At 30.2% G+C, this 15,153-nt stretch overlaps 3 protein-coding genes across 3 annotated transcripts in view; 1 reads left to right on the top strand and 2 right to left on the bottom strand.

The window, feature by feature from the left end:
* Positions 1-3,136, bottom strand: part of LOC125066908 (5'-3' exonuclease PLD3-like) — a 52,360-nt gene extending 49,224 nt beyond the window's left edge. The window contains exon 1 of the mRNA XM_047675227.1: positions 2,858-3,136. Within this exon, the coding sequence (XP_047531183.1) occupies positions 2,858-3,121 (264 nt within the window). The 5' untranslated portion in view covers positions 3,122-3,136. The remainder of the gene's footprint in view (positions 1-2,857) is intronic.
* Positions 3,137-8,292: 5,156 nt separating this feature from the next.
* LOC125066857 (THO complex subunit 7 homolog) lies at positions 8,293-10,191 on the bottom strand. Its single transcript, XM_047675148.1, has 3 exons — positions 10,016-10,191; positions 9,816-9,939; positions 8,293-8,817 (listed from the first exon to the last, which is right to left on the bottom strand). Exons 1-3 carry the CDS (start codon positions 10,023-10,025, stop codon positions 8,346-8,348), a joined length of 606 nt encoding a protein of 201 aa, XP_047531104.1. The 5' UTR covers positions 10,026-10,191; the 3' UTR covers positions 8,293-8,345.
* Positions 10,192-10,645: 454 nt separating this feature from the next.
* On the top strand, positions 10,646-14,503 carry LOC125066841 (solute carrier family 35 member F1-like). Its single transcript, XM_047675128.1, has 6 exons — positions 10,646-10,828; positions 10,907-11,098; positions 11,435-11,682; positions 11,894-12,261; positions 13,059-13,201; positions 13,484-14,503. Exons 3-6 carry the CDS (start codon positions 11,631-11,633, stop codon positions 13,671-13,673), a joined length of 753 nt encoding a protein of 250 aa, XP_047531084.1. The 5' UTR covers positions 10,646-10,828; positions 10,907-11,098; positions 11,435-11,630; the 3' UTR covers positions 13,674-14,503.
* Positions 14,504-15,153: the final 650 nt, after the last annotated feature.

The following is a 15,153-nucleotide window of genomic DNA, read 5'->3' as shown; positions in this document are numbered from 1 at the left end:
TCCCTACAAACCAAAACACAAACCAAGGCACCACCGAGTGTATCCACCAATTTTTAGTCCTATAGTGATACATATACAGACTGTTACTTTTTTTACTTTTAGTTGTTACTAAAACCGCAGGTTTGAGAACATAACCGTTTCTGCTTATCCAGCGTTAGCCGTCAGTATGATGTAAAATTATTTTAATTGCATTAATTTGGATAGACATTGAAATATTTTGTAGTGAAACAATAACACATATATTATACCGTAATTCCAACGACTTCTTGAATCTGAGTATATAGTGGAAACAGAAACATATAAAATTCATAAGCCATGTTAAAACATTATCACCGTTATTTAACACTTAATTTTTTAATATAAACTGTTTTAAAAATATATACATAGAAAAAGTAATATTAAATAACCAACATTATAAAGTAAAGCATTAGACAACAATTAGTGTTCACCGCTGAGTGTTCCGAACCCTTTGTTTCAGCTAAAACATTGTCTAATAGCTAAATGCTTTTAGCATCTAAATTGACAAGATGAAATCTCCTTTTAAAAGTGGAGTTAGATATTATAAAAAAAAAATATCGTTCTTTTAAATTTACTGGGTAGTTGGGCCTTGTGCCACGGGCCACGCTTTTGAGTAGGCACCATTCTACCCAAAATATATTTTACCGCCACGATTGCTTGACGATAGAATATATGATTTACTGAGTATTGTTGTGTTCCAGTTCCAGTGTGAGTGAGCCAGTGTGTCTTTAGCACAAGGGACATTTTAGTTTCCTAGATTTGTGGCGCACCCACCGTGCGCCTTGATTATATATATATATATATATATATTTTTTGTATCAATATCTATGTGCAGTGGTGACCACTTATTATAAAGTGGATTATTTACCACTAACAGTGGAATAAAATGAAATAAATGAAAAAATAAAATAAAACTATTGTAATTTATAAAGACGAAATTATATGCTAACAGTTAGGTAAGTGTATTATAATTTGTATTCCCTTAATTTAGCTTTACAAATCTTTATCTGTGAATTTATGAAACGCATAACGATAGTTTAAAATTATTTTTTATTGAAAAATATTAAGCATTTTTCAAGTTTAACGTGACATTCGATTAAAATACAGATTAAAATTTAAACTACGTTTAAATTGACTTAAGATTTTTTTATTGGTTTACTTGTAATTCTGAGAATCATGCAACTTCATGATTAAATGTTCGTGGAATAAACCATTGTTGCTCTTAGTCATAGCCAATTTACATTGGCGTGGTGTATTGGATTCCAACTAATCCAAAGTTTATGGTATACCCGAAAAACAAGCACAAAAGCCACAGCTAATACGAAAATAATTGGAACAAGGTCGATCGTTGGGGCAAAGCGTATGCAGCGACCGCGATGTCTTTCTCTACGTATAAAATCAATATAGCGACAACATACCACCACGGCACGCTACGACAAAAAATAAGCACAACAAAATTATACAGCTGGTCATTCACCTCAAATGGAAGCAGCTTGCAAAAATTTGCGCGCCGCCAAAACTGCTTAGAAACACCGCACTCACACCGCCTTGTTTTTTATTTCTCACTGTATCCGTTATACAATATATCGTTTATAACCGATGGACAATGAAAGTAGACTGGACTCACCCCGCGCACCTATGCATCTTTTAGACGGAAGACAAGGACGTAAAGTGATTGGCTGTAGGGTTCTATGATTTTTGTCGTTAGTGATAACTTTAGTTAGTTTTCGCTTACTAACTTACAGTTCGCGTGTTTTATAGTACCAATAATAATTCGAAATATGATCGTCAAAGAACTTCTATAAAATAAATGTTGTTTGTCCTGGCCGTACCACCGAAAGAGATATCAATAACTTAATTATGTCTACTGTAAGTCACGATATCATTACGTTATAATGGTAGGTTTTATTCTCTAATTACAGTATGATATACAAAATATAATGATGAAACCGAAGACAGTTAAAGCACATCTAGAAATTTGGAACGTTTAAATACATTATACCTAAGTATTATTTCAAAATGTATCTAAGTTAAAATATTTGTCACTACACTCAACTTATTTAATATTCAAAATATATTTTCATGTTGTATGGTATAGTTTTTTATTGGTTTCTGTTAGAATAACGCAATAGGAAATTAAAATATTAATTAACTGACTAGAAATAGTCAACTTGTAGTAATAACAGCGTTTAAACAGTTAATATTTAATTCGTTCTGTTCTAGATACCACTAAGAAAATATATTTCGAAAACTAAAAAAATTGTAATAACTGCACAAATATTGAAATTTTAAACAAAATATAATACATCATGATATTAATATTAATATACATGTTTTTCTAAAAAATTTCGTTACCAAACAATAGATCTGTTGATATTAGTTTTAGGCTGAAAGATTTCGATTATTTTTTTGAATATTTTTAATAATGTTGTAGCTAATATATTTTGTATTAAAATATTAATTCTAGAGGATAGATCAAGCAACATTAGAAGTTTTCCCTATTTGTTATTTTAAGAATAATTTAATACATATTTTTTAAATTAAAATTTATAAAATAATAAAAATCTTATTTTATATTAATTCAATATTTTCATGATTAATCCCGATGACAAAGTCTTTCTGCCTATTCATTAATTACACTTTGAAAATTATACTAAATTAAAAGATTTTCTGTTTTTTATTACAGTAAATATAAACCTACTATAAACATAATTTTAGGTATCTACCTAATTTAATTGAAATTCGTATCTAAAATTATATATCCGAGAATCACAAGTTTTTTAAATGAATATTTCGAAGTAGAAGATTCAATTAAACAAAGAAAGCATTATATACTTACTGATAGTCCAGGATTGCAGCCCGCCGTGATAGAATTTTTTCTAAACTTGGGTACGCAGATCTGCATTGAACTTTTTCCTTTAGGAGGTCCGGCGCATCCGTACTCGTCACTTCTGTTGTTTCTCGTCAAATTAATATTATTCGTGTTGTTGACCTTTACTAATATATTGCAAGTTTGTGAGGCTATTTGAAATAAACCTTCTTCTAAGTTTCGCTTGTTATGATACTGTCGATTAAATTGCAAATAGTCCCACCATGAAGGCATTTTCTTATATGAAAACGTAAAGAAGAAGTTTCGTAAAAATAGTAGGAGGCGTCGCGTGCGAACGCTCTGAAACGAAGCCTCACTTTGACGGTACAACCAACCCGAGCTTGCGCGTTAAAAGTTTAGTTTGACGTGGAAAGTAAACGATATAAATGTTTATTACTTTACACCTAGACCCACAGGAATTTGTTCGTGGGTTTTATTTGTTGGATAAAACATATAAAATAGAATATTAGCGTCCTTTTAAAAAGAAGAGACACATTCAACACGCAATGCTTTTTAACCAGCAAATTAGTTAGCGTTCCGCAGCGTAATTCATATCAATAATAGTTCGTTCGGATATTTGCATGTTTATTAATCGTTATTGTACATGTTGCTTGATTTGTGTTTTTTATTATAAGTATAACATAACTACAGTGAGGGGACAAGAATGAAATATTATATGAGCAAAATCAGTGCCGTCTTACCCCATTTCAGGGCCCTACAAATTACAAGTGACCTTTTTATCTCAATGTTTCAATTTTTATTTTAAAAATCCCAGCTGCCGTTCTACTTTAATACCAGCGAATAATATTAATAAAATATTATAGAATGGACGTGCAAAGCCCCTACCTCCAACTGTTTTGCCGAAGTTGATATCGGAAGCGAAATAGCCTTTTTCATAAAACTTATACTTTATTGCACCGTTGAAAGTATATAATGTACAAAATACTGCTGATAGCTTATGCTAACCGTATTCTCTACTTTTTCTACAATTTCCACTTATGTATGTTGACTAATTTTAAAGGCAGCTTCAAGTAGGTAAGTACCTATTCTGTTCAAAATGATTTTGTATAGCTAAAATTTCTTTCCGCTGTAGTTTTCAAAATATGTCATAGATATGCCATGGAAAATACTAATTAAAAGCCTAAATAAACGTCAAACCCGACAATCTCTCTAACTTTAAAACCGAGAGCAGCAGCTTTACCTTGACAAGCCAGAAACAAAAGCTGTTTTGCCTGATGCAACAGTCGACTGAACTTTGCCCACTGTAGGTACCTGTGTGTACTTTATTAATTTCTACGGGTATTTTTATGATAATAAAGTAATAATAAAACATAAAAATGTCATTATAGAGGACCACTCCACGTTAATAACAGACACCTTTGCGCATCAACACAAAATAAATATAGAAAATTAAACTAGCAACAGAACACATACCTGTGTTGATTGAAGTAATTATCTTCAAGGGTTGTCACTTCTCGTCAATGTTATATAATAAGGTTCATCTATTTTGTCCTACTCTTACAGTTATTAAATATTTTTCTACGCACAAGAATGTGATACTATTCTGGTATTTTATAATATATCACATTAACAATAGTTACTTTGTACAAGAAATAAAACTATTAAGCTCAAGATTTTCCAAAAGAATATTTCAAATAAAATTAAATGCTCAATTAAAATTAAATGTTTTCAACTTATTCGATTACCTAATAAGCTTAAATGGGCTTGATCTGAGTGGCTTTAATTAGTAAATTATAAAATTAATTTCTTGATATCGTAATATTCTTTGTGTGCTTTTAGCGCTGAACATTTTAGATTGCTCTATAAAGTTAGATGATCATAAATGTTCTAGTAACGTAGTAATTTTTAGGCACTCTATACTAGTCTACTTCTCGCCATCCGCTGAAAAGTTTAGTAGCAAAACCCTAATATAGTGCGACTATATGCTTTTCGAAACTGCGTAGGACCTGACATGTAATATATTAGTAGATAAGTATATGTATTTTAAATAGTTATAGCCTTAAAGATTATGTAGTCTTTTCTTTCTTATGTAGTTAGATTATGACCTGTGGATTTTCCTTGAACTTATATTGAAATATGCAACAATAAAGAAAAAAAAGAAAGATAGGTTTCTTAATATTATTATTATTTATGTTTAAAATGACGATATAATATATTTTTTATTTGTTAATAAAGGAAATAAATTTATAAGCAATCTGTTATATTAGAAATTTAACTTATGGATTAGTTATAAACAAGATCAAATGTTTTTAGACAGTCTACTGCCCGCTATAGGCTGTCTGTTATGACGTCTATACGTTATATCAAGTAGTTAGCGATTGTGTTTAAAGTACTGTCCTTCAAGTATAAGTTAATCGACAAATTATACTTCAATGCAATTTCTTATTGAAATTTCAAAAACTATAACACCTACAAACTAGAAATTTGTAACATCCACTAAGAACGGATTTTAAGAAACTCCACCTCTAAAACGGGGATAAAAAGTGTGTATGAAGTCTTATATTTTTGAAGGGATGTGGAATTTAAATTGTATGCTTTATAGATGGTGTGGAGGTGTGCTAATCTAGACACGCGGTAGCGTGTCAGCCAAGTACAAGTAATTGCGAGCAGCACTGTGTGTAATATTACACGAACCATTTGGAGCCACTTTTGACCTCCTCATAACTCAAAAACTATTTGACATAAACGTGTCAAAATTGGCTCATATATTGAAACTCGCGAGATACATATGTATTCTAAATTTCATAAACGTATCTCAAGCGGTTATTTAGATATTAACGTGTAAAAATCGTCATTTTTATCACTCACTGACCTATAGATCAAAACTATAACCTAGAAAGTTGAAATTTGGCATGCAGGTAGATAATTAGGCCAATAGAAAGGAAAAAATCTGAAACTGGAATTTTTTTATCATTTTATTATAATATTTCATTTTATTGGGTCAATTAGGAACACTTATAAATATACTTATAGTTCCTGTAATGTAATGTAATAATAACTATAAAAACAGATGATGTAAGAACCAGCAATAAAAACTTATGACAGCCGGTCTTAATGTGGATTTAAAGGTCTTCACGTGAATATATAACGAGTTGAATACCACCCTTAATTTTTTTAAATCCAAATATTTCCGTTTTAGTACTTATGAGTATAGTCGACTTTCGTATTTATTACGTTATTAACTGGCATTTAGCGCACATCAATGGTGCAAATTCATTTTACTTTAAAAAACAATAATAATAGCATAGCATAGCATTTCGGTACACGGCGCGCGACGCGACTCCGTAGCAGCGGAATAGGAGCGTTGCGATAAAACCTAGACGCGGACGTGTCCGAGCGAGTGGCAGCCGTGCTCAAAAGAATTATGCTAATGCCTTCCGATGGAAGCTACCTAGTCTATTTGATTGCATATTCTTTGTTTGAGTATACTAGTATACAACAAAAAATAGGTTTCTTGAGACTCTAATAGAGTATGTATATCGTAAATGGGATGATTTAAATATGTACTCTAGCGCTACAAACGGGGATCCTTATTGCTTGGAAGAATAGTATCGAGCAAGCAAGCTGATGTCAGTAAAGGACTGGTGAATGGGTACAATGGAAAAATAGAGAAGGTACATTGGGACTTCGGCAACAGCAATAGGGCACGTAAAATAACAATTCAATTTAAACATCATTTAATTTGCGAACTAGAAGTCAAAACCATGTTTCAGATATTAAGTAATGAATATGCTCAATAGAAACAATTCTCTATTTGCTTAGCATATTCTACTACTATCTACAAATCACAAGGCCTTCGCCTTGACAGTGCTCTTCTCGACATAGGCTCCTCTATATTTAGTAAAGAGCAGGCTTACGTTGGCCTCTCCAGAGTTAAAACCTTAGATGGAGTACATCTTATCAATTTAGGTCCAGGTCAAATCAAGGCACAATAGAGCTCTATTGTAGAGTACAACCGTCTGCGCACGTTATATCGCCCCAACTTGGGCAAATTAAGTATAAACAGAAAACGCGTAAAAAAAACCGGACACTGAATGGGCCATTCACTCGAACATTTCAGAAGTACAAGAAAATATAGAACGAATTACAAAAAAGACAATTATACCCCGTAAATGTAGGAAAATAGAATAGTTTAACAAAAAACATTTTGTATTAATTTTGTTATTAATAAGTACCTACTAATAATTTATTTACAAAAAGTAGTGATATCCCATCAAAAACATAAATGTAAAAATGAGAGCCAAGTCCAATATTATGATATATACCTTTGTTGTTGACTTCAACGACAAAAGAAGTGAGGTCTAAATGGGTGCCAAGTACAATGGTCCTTCCTGAAATTTATTTATAACTACATAAAATATCATTTCTTCTTATAACTTAGGATAATATATTGTTGCCTAAGGTCTGACTTGGCTTTTATGTCTTGACTTTCCGTAATAATTATTTGATTTTATGCAGTTCTTCATTATGCTTTAACAAAATGTTGTTTAATTGCGCATAAAACCTTATGAACGTATGTTTAGTACTCCCCCTGGACTGTTAACGTCTGCAAATAGTAAACCACAAAATTCCCCGTAGAATACCGACTCAAGTAACAGTGGACTTGTAATATTAATAATTCAAGAAACGTACATATTTGAGAAACAAAACAGATCACAAGCCTTGAGCCACGTGCCAGTTACATACAATAAATATCTAAGTAAACGAAGTATACGTGAGGGATTTTAAATGTAATTATGAAGCAAATTATTATTTATAAGAGTCATTTTGGCTTATCGGAAAAAATAACGGTACCGAACTCAACTCATAGTTTAGTGTCGTTGTTTCATATTTGTCTATGTAGTGTGTAGGTATTTAAATTAAAATCTTAGTTATTAACAAAGCCTAAGCCAGGCTGTTTCAAATAACTAAAATATAATTATTATTGTACATGCAAAATGGAAAAAAAAAAACAAAAAAAAAATAGCGTCCTCTGAGAGCATCCGCCTATATCGTAACAATTCATATACGGGCATTACATAAGTCAGTAAGATGCGAACAAGACAGAACGCAACCTGAAATGATACAATTAGAATAAAAATAAAATAAAATGTTTCGGTATGTCTATTATGCCCCTAATGTATCTACAGCGTCACTGGGCGTTGTGGGTTGAAATACTCAAGGTTCGCACATCAGTGAGGGAACAAAATTAAACAAACCAATACTCAAAATTAAATCCTAGAATATTACATTACAGACAAAATGATTTTTTTAAGGAATTATAAAATATATCAAAACAATTATAATCGGTCTTTTATAACAAAAACTAATAATAGACCCGAATTTTATATACGCGCGAAGTCTAATTTAAAAATTAGATCAAAATTAAATTAAAATTACAAACAGATGAATTATCCAAAATTGTTTATTATCAAAAATAGGTTTCTTAACAGCTAAATCAATTAACAATGTCCTTCATTTCGACATCGTCGGAAATAGATTCCAAATCATCTGGTTCGTCTAACAATGCTTGCAACTGATGTATCGACGTAACAAGCACGTGGAATTGTTTCTTTCTCAACGACAATCGACTCTCGAGCTGTTGTTTTGTTGTTTCAAGACTGCTCAATTCTGTTTTCAGTGTGCCGAGACGCTCCAAGGTTTCCTTCCTATCTGGCTGTTCACTTATTACCTTCGCTAATACATCATACTCAATACGATTCTTTCGCACCGTTTTTGCTTGAGCTAAATCAGCTTTACTTTTTTCTATATTGTCTTTCGCTATTTCTATGCCATTTTCTAGAATTTTCGATAATGATTCGTAGCTTTGAAGTTCTGCGGCCATCATTTCAGAGCCCAGTTGAGATTTTGTTACGGCAAATTCGCATTGAGCAAGTTGAGCCAACATTCTATCATATTGAGTTGATTTACTGAAAACATTTAAAAATATATTTTATTATATCACTACCAGTGTTTTGATAAGTAATAAAATTTTGACTGTAGCTTATTACTGTATATTGTTGATAATATGATAAATATTAATTAAAACCTCAGGATGGAAGGAAACTATTGTAAATAAGAAAAATGAATGTTCTGTTCCAAAGCTATACAATGTCAGTAATTTTTCTGATACATAAAAATATTATTTGTACATACACTTTTACATCAGGATCCCAGAAAACGTTAAAAATTAATGACTACACAATTGGAAATAAAACATTCACATCAATACTGATATTACAAATGCAAAAGTAACTCCATCTGTCACTTTAATCAGGGCCAAGCTTAAGTGGGAAGCAAATGTAATGATTTGGTATGAAGCAAGCTTGAACTCGAGGGAAAGATATGTCTGTGACTAACAAGTGAAGTTTCAGGCGACAATTAGTTCTTTCATAAAAAACTACATTGAAGTGTCTTTGGTTGTAAGCTCAAGGTCTGTATTTTTTTAACAGATTTTGTCTTTGTCTGAACTATCTTCTATTAGTCCAATTTCCCATTCCCTTGAATAAAGTGTCGGAGGGAATAGAGGGTTTGGTTAATGAACAACATAAAGCATAAAGCAAGAAAGCAACATATGCTAAATTTTATTAATTATGCTTCATACAAGTTATTTAAACAAACTGTACCATCTGTATACATAAAACAATATGTACTGAGAAAAACTAGCAAAAAAAACTCCAAAAATACTACCTAGAAACCTTTATTAGTTTTGATTATGAGAGTATAATTAAGGCCCCAAATCCAACAATTGTAAATATCAATGTTAGTGTTTTTCATAATCTGTTGTTTTGTAAAGAATAGCTTTAATAAAAAATAAATGTATTTTCTACCAACCAACTAGGTTGTATTTTTTATATTATAGCTATTAGTGTTAAATCGTTGTACGTAAATAAAATGTACAATTATAGACATCAATCCTTATTCTAACCTCTCTTCCGATTTTTCATCTGAACTGTTACACCATTTTATTAATGTTTTTAACAAAACATTAAGACGGCGATCGTCTCCTGTTCCGTCACCATCTATGAGAAGCCTTCTGCGTATTACATCCTCTGCAAATATAAGTTATTCATATGTATACTATTCTAGCAAGTATAAAATATAAATAGTATATTGATATTTACATACCATCACCCATTTTGTTAAAATAAATTGAATTTAACTTAAAGCAGCTATATCACTAAGTTTTGTAGGCAGTAGAATTTTAATCTACAAAATAGCGTACTTTTTGAAATTCTGTTTCATTTATTTCAACTCAAACATTAAAAAGCTTTGATTTTATGTCAATATGTCATAATGACAATTGGCACAATCAAACCACAACAAAATACAAAATCAGATTATAAATAATGAATAAAATAAAAACAAAGAAATCAATAAAACGTTTAAAAATATTATTTTAACCGAAAAAAAATACAGTAAGAAACACCTCTACGCCTAATATATTTTGAATAAATTTAATACATAAATTTGAATTACAAAGATTTTTTGTTTTTGTGTTTTCAATTTTCATTTAAATTTGTTCTCTTTTTATTTATAAATATTATAATAAATGTAATACAATTAACATATATATATATTTATGGTGTCACAAATATATTTTATAATTAAAAGTAAGTTGTTATGTTAAGCAATGTATGGCGATAAAACCATAGTTATTATATTATTTATATAATTTAACAATATTGCTGGTAAATACTTTCTTCTTAATCTTGAATATTTCCGAACGTAATATGTCAAATAATTGTTTTGCTTTTGAGGTAGCCCTAGCCCGTTTATAGTTAATTATGGCAAATTCGTATGGTTTATTTACTTATTTTATCCAATTCATACTTACAAGAGTGGTATTAACATAAAATAATTGGATATTTATATTACAATCATGGAAAACGTAAACTTTAGTGAGAAAGTAGAAAATTATTTCTCGGAATTGGGTCGATGGTTTGTTATCATTTACTGTTACGTATTTTTCTAAAAACAAACTTCTAATAAGGAAATACAAAAATAATAATATTTCAGGAAAGTGTGGCGCTGCATCATTTTGGGTCAACTATTGTCTCTACTATTGAGTGGTAAATGTATTCTTACCACACTCCTTCAAAGTGCTACTTGGCAATTTCCTACTACTGGCCAGCTTATTATACCCTATTTAATACTTTTTATTTTATTCACACCATCCCTATTATGCATTGGACCTAAAAAAATATTACAGTAAGTATTTACAGTTACTACAAATAGTTCTAAAACTTCAAATTAAATTCTAACATATAGCATAGAAATTTTACTTAGGATTACTTATATTTCGTAAATGCACAAATATAAGTATTTAATGAAATGTGAACATAACCCCAACTAATGGTTGTAGTAATAAATAAATAAAATCATATTTATAATCACAATGTTGTGTTGAATGATTTAGAACCATGCTCTACTGCAATAGCATCATAATTATAATGTCTATTAATATGAATGAATGAAGTACTATATATTTTTTATTTATAATATTAAAATGTAAATATAATTAAATTTTTTATGTGTAACTTGCAGAAAGTGGTGGCTAGTTCTTATAGCTTGTGCTTTAGATGTTGAAGCAAGTTGGCTTCTTGTTCTATCACAGCGTTTCACGTCAGTACTTAGCTGACAACTGCTAGCATGTAGTGGAGTAGGAGCTGCATTGGTGGGTGGAGCATGGAGGGGTCAAAGGTTGGGTGTGGCTCATGTAGCGGGTGCTACTTTGGGCCTCATGGCAGTTGTATGTGTTGTATGGGCTGATGTTGAGGGTGCTCCTACTGATGGTAATAATTAATTGTTTTTTTTTTCAAAAATATGTTTCTTTTTCAAGGCTATTCACTTATTTAATATTATTATAATTAACTAAATTTTAAAAAAAAGTATTGGCCTTTGGATAATATTTACAAACAACAATATCATAAAAAAAGAATTAGGAAGATATCTAACATTTTAAATACCCATGCATAGTTTTTATATTATTTCAAAATATTTCAGGTAAAAATCAACTTGTTGGAGATATGCTCTGCTTAGGAGGTTCTCTCCTTTATGCAGTAATGACTGTGCTCCAAGAAATCATGCTCGAATCACATTCATGTGCAGAGTACCTGGCTCTGCTTGGTTTTATTGGTAGTGTTCTCTCTTGCACTCAAACATTTTTCCTGGAGTTCGGAGAAGTATTGACATTCAACTGGTATGAGCTTGATACAATTGTGCAGCTGGGAAGTTACTGTGGGGTGCAGACTGTATTTCAGATATTGCAGAGTTTTATGCTGCGTGATTCTGGCTCTATTATACTGCATCTATCATTTCTATCGGCAGATTATTATACTCTTATTGCTGGAATGTACATATTTCAATTTAAGGTAAGTTGATTCAAATTTAACTAAACTAACCACCTGTAAATGTCTCTTTTGGACCAGGGCTGCTACTCTTAAGCAGGCATTCTGGAGCATATTTCAGCTCCCTGCTCTGGGTTTGTGAATATGCAAGTGGCAAAATATCTTTCAACATATGCAAGCTAGCTTGCAATGTTTACCTGCCAAACATAAGTTAAATAAAAAATATAATTTAAGTACATTAAAATGACTGAGTGTTGAGCATCACTTGTGGTTAATATTGACGTGTTCTATCCTATTGCTTAGAATTATTATTATAACTTAATTCCAATTCATGAGACAGACAAACGAATTAATATTGTATGGTAATATAAATTTAAGATCTTTATTTCTCATAATAATTTTACAATTAATTTAAAATGATATTAAAAATACACAAAACAGTTATTGAACAATTAAAAGTTGTGTGAAGGAAGCATTCATCCCCAGTTACAAAAATAGATAATTATTATATTAGTATGTGTACACAACATTAGTTAAATTATACAAGTTATAGTTACAAGAATCAGTAAAATCACGAATATTAGATTTTTTCTCTAACATATAGTTTTAGTTTAATACCTGTAAAAAAACTATACCCTCATTAAGACTGAGCCTGTATGGTTATGGGAATAGGGTTTTAATTGCATAGATTCCCATGTATTGGCATAGTATAAGAAGCTGTTTTCATTTGCTACAGTGCCAGGTTCCCAGTGGTTGTTTGCTAGTAACATAAAATAAACTAGAAACTAAAAGTAAAGTACTAAAGTAACATTTTCCTTCAGTTTCACGCGCTGTACTTCCTGTCGTATCTGTTGGCCATGGTGGGCGTGTTCCTGTTCAGTTCGCGAGCTACGTGTCCGCCGCCAGCGCCCATACTTCCTCAACTCATCCATGATTCTGTGCAGTCGCAGGATAATGTTTCCATGTGAGTGAAAACGAAAACAATATAATATTTTGTTCTTTAAACATCCAATTCCTCCAATTATTAAGAAATTTAATTTTATAATGTTTCTTTGATTATGTTTTTGATGTGTATTATGTAACAATTTTAAAGATTTCATCTTATTTTAAAACTTACACTAACAATTTTGAAATTTCTGATAAACATACCTTTACTATTATTAAAGCAATTTACTAAACAAATATTTTTTAAATATAAAATATTATATGTATATACATAATCATCTCTAAATGTTTTTAATTATAGGGAGTTCACAGTGCCCACTCTGGACTGCATTCCCCTCTCAGAGGGTCTTGAACCACCCATGAGTAGAGATACAACATTTACATCATTCCTTGGAGGGCCACAGACAAACTTATCTAATGTTCCAAATGGAAATGTCACTTTTGGACACTCAAACGGTATCAACAATACCAAAGAACCAACTCAAAATTAGCAATGTTGTATTTATTGTCTTATAGCTTCTTAAAATTTGTATTATTAGTTAAGGAATAATTAAGTTCATATTTTAGGACCAAAGCAAGTAACCGCCTCAAACATATTGTTTTTTAATATTACAATATTATTATATTCTAAAATCAAATTATAATTTCAATAGTCCTATTTATTTACAGTTGATTACGCTTAATAGTTATAATATAATTAGCTAAAATATATCTCATTTAAAACAAGCAGGAATTTGAAGTGTTAGTTCGCTAGATTCAATGTATGTATTTGTAAATCTACCTACCTTGAAATATTATTTTGAACAAATTGAATCTTAAGTCTTAGATAAATTTACAGTTCTGTTGTTAAATTTTCAAGAATGTAATTCATATTTTGTGCTTAACATTTGTTATACAAATAATAAATTAAAAGTATCTTAATAAATCTAAATATTAGTAGCATTTAATTTAAATGTTTGTAGAAGTATATAATAATAGTTAATATAAAATTTAGCGCACAGTAAAACCTATCGAAAAAATAATACCATATTGTTATTGGAATTAAATTTTAACCCGCAATAAACGAATTGAAAATTTATATAAACATAAACTGCCATATACTCGAATTTTTACTCAATTTTAATCAATTAGATTTAGTAATGTTTGTATGGAATTTTAATGTAGTTTCTACATAGATTTAAGTAATATTCTTAAATAGTACATGTAATATTTTCTTGTGGTATTTAAAGTAGTGTCACTTTTTAAAACACTTATGATTGTTTTAAACAGCCATGTTAAAAGCTGCATTTACATTTCTATGAAAACTATTTAAGTATAAAATAGTGCGTGATTTTATAGAAAATTTTTAGGTAAATTAGAATGCTTCATATATTACTTTATTTAACCAAAGAATTATATATAATACCTAAAATCAATAAATATTTCTTTTTTTATAGATTCAAAATATTTTAAGTACATTAAACTATTTCATACTGTGATTTATTTGATATTAAGAGATTATTGTGATGTTATATTTTAAAGAATTTATTCGAATTGAGTTATATTAATTATTTACTGTAATTGCTTATCTAGTATAAGATGTATGTATAACGCTCAATTACTAAAAGTAAGATTTTAATATGCAATTTAAATATTTAGTCCATTAGATAAAATATTGATCGACTCAAAATGATAAATGGATTTGAATGTTTTTATTTCTTATTGAAAAGAAACGTGTTTGCATAGTTATGCTAATGTTTTTTTCTATACATAAAATATTGTATTTCAATAAAAACTGTACAAAACTTAACAGTCGGCAGTTTAATCATATTAATTAGTGTAGGGCTTTGGGCTATTTGTTCCAACCACTAATCACTTATCTACTGCCAGACAATAGTACCCTGTATTCCTGTTTCGGGTTGAAGAGTGAGTGTGCCGTTGTTATTACAGGCACAACGACAATACCATGGTTAGTGTGAGGAATACATAATA

The sequence above is a fragment of the Vanessa atalanta genome, chromosome 10 (assembly GCF_905147765.1).
Source record: "Vanessa atalanta chromosome 10, ilVanAtal1.2, whole genome shotgun sequence".
In the NCBI taxonomy this organism is placed as follows: Eukaryota; Metazoa; Arthropoda; class Insecta; order Lepidoptera; family Nymphalidae; genus Vanessa; species Vanessa atalanta.
Note: the sequence above shows the minus strand (reverse complement) of the source record. Positions and strands in the feature narration are given on the sequence as shown.

Coding starts and splice junctions, on each gene's coding strand:
- LOC125066857 (XM_047675148.1), bottom strand. Junction 8,818..9,815: donor GATGAAAAATCGGAAGAGAG/GTTAGAATAAGG, acceptor AAATGTTTTCAG/TAAATCAACTCAATATGATA.
- LOC125066841 (XM_047675128.1), top strand. CDS start 11,631: ATGGCAGTTGTATGTGTTGTATGGGCTGATGTTGAGGGTGCTCCTACT. Junction 11,683..11,893: donor TGAGGGTGCTCCTACTGATG/GTAATAATTAAT, acceptor AAAATATTTCAG/GTAAAAATCAACTTGTTGGA. Junction 13,202..13,483: donor TCGCAGGATAATGTTTCCAT/GTGAGTGAAAAC, acceptor TTTTAATTATAG/GGAGTTCACAGTGCCCACTC.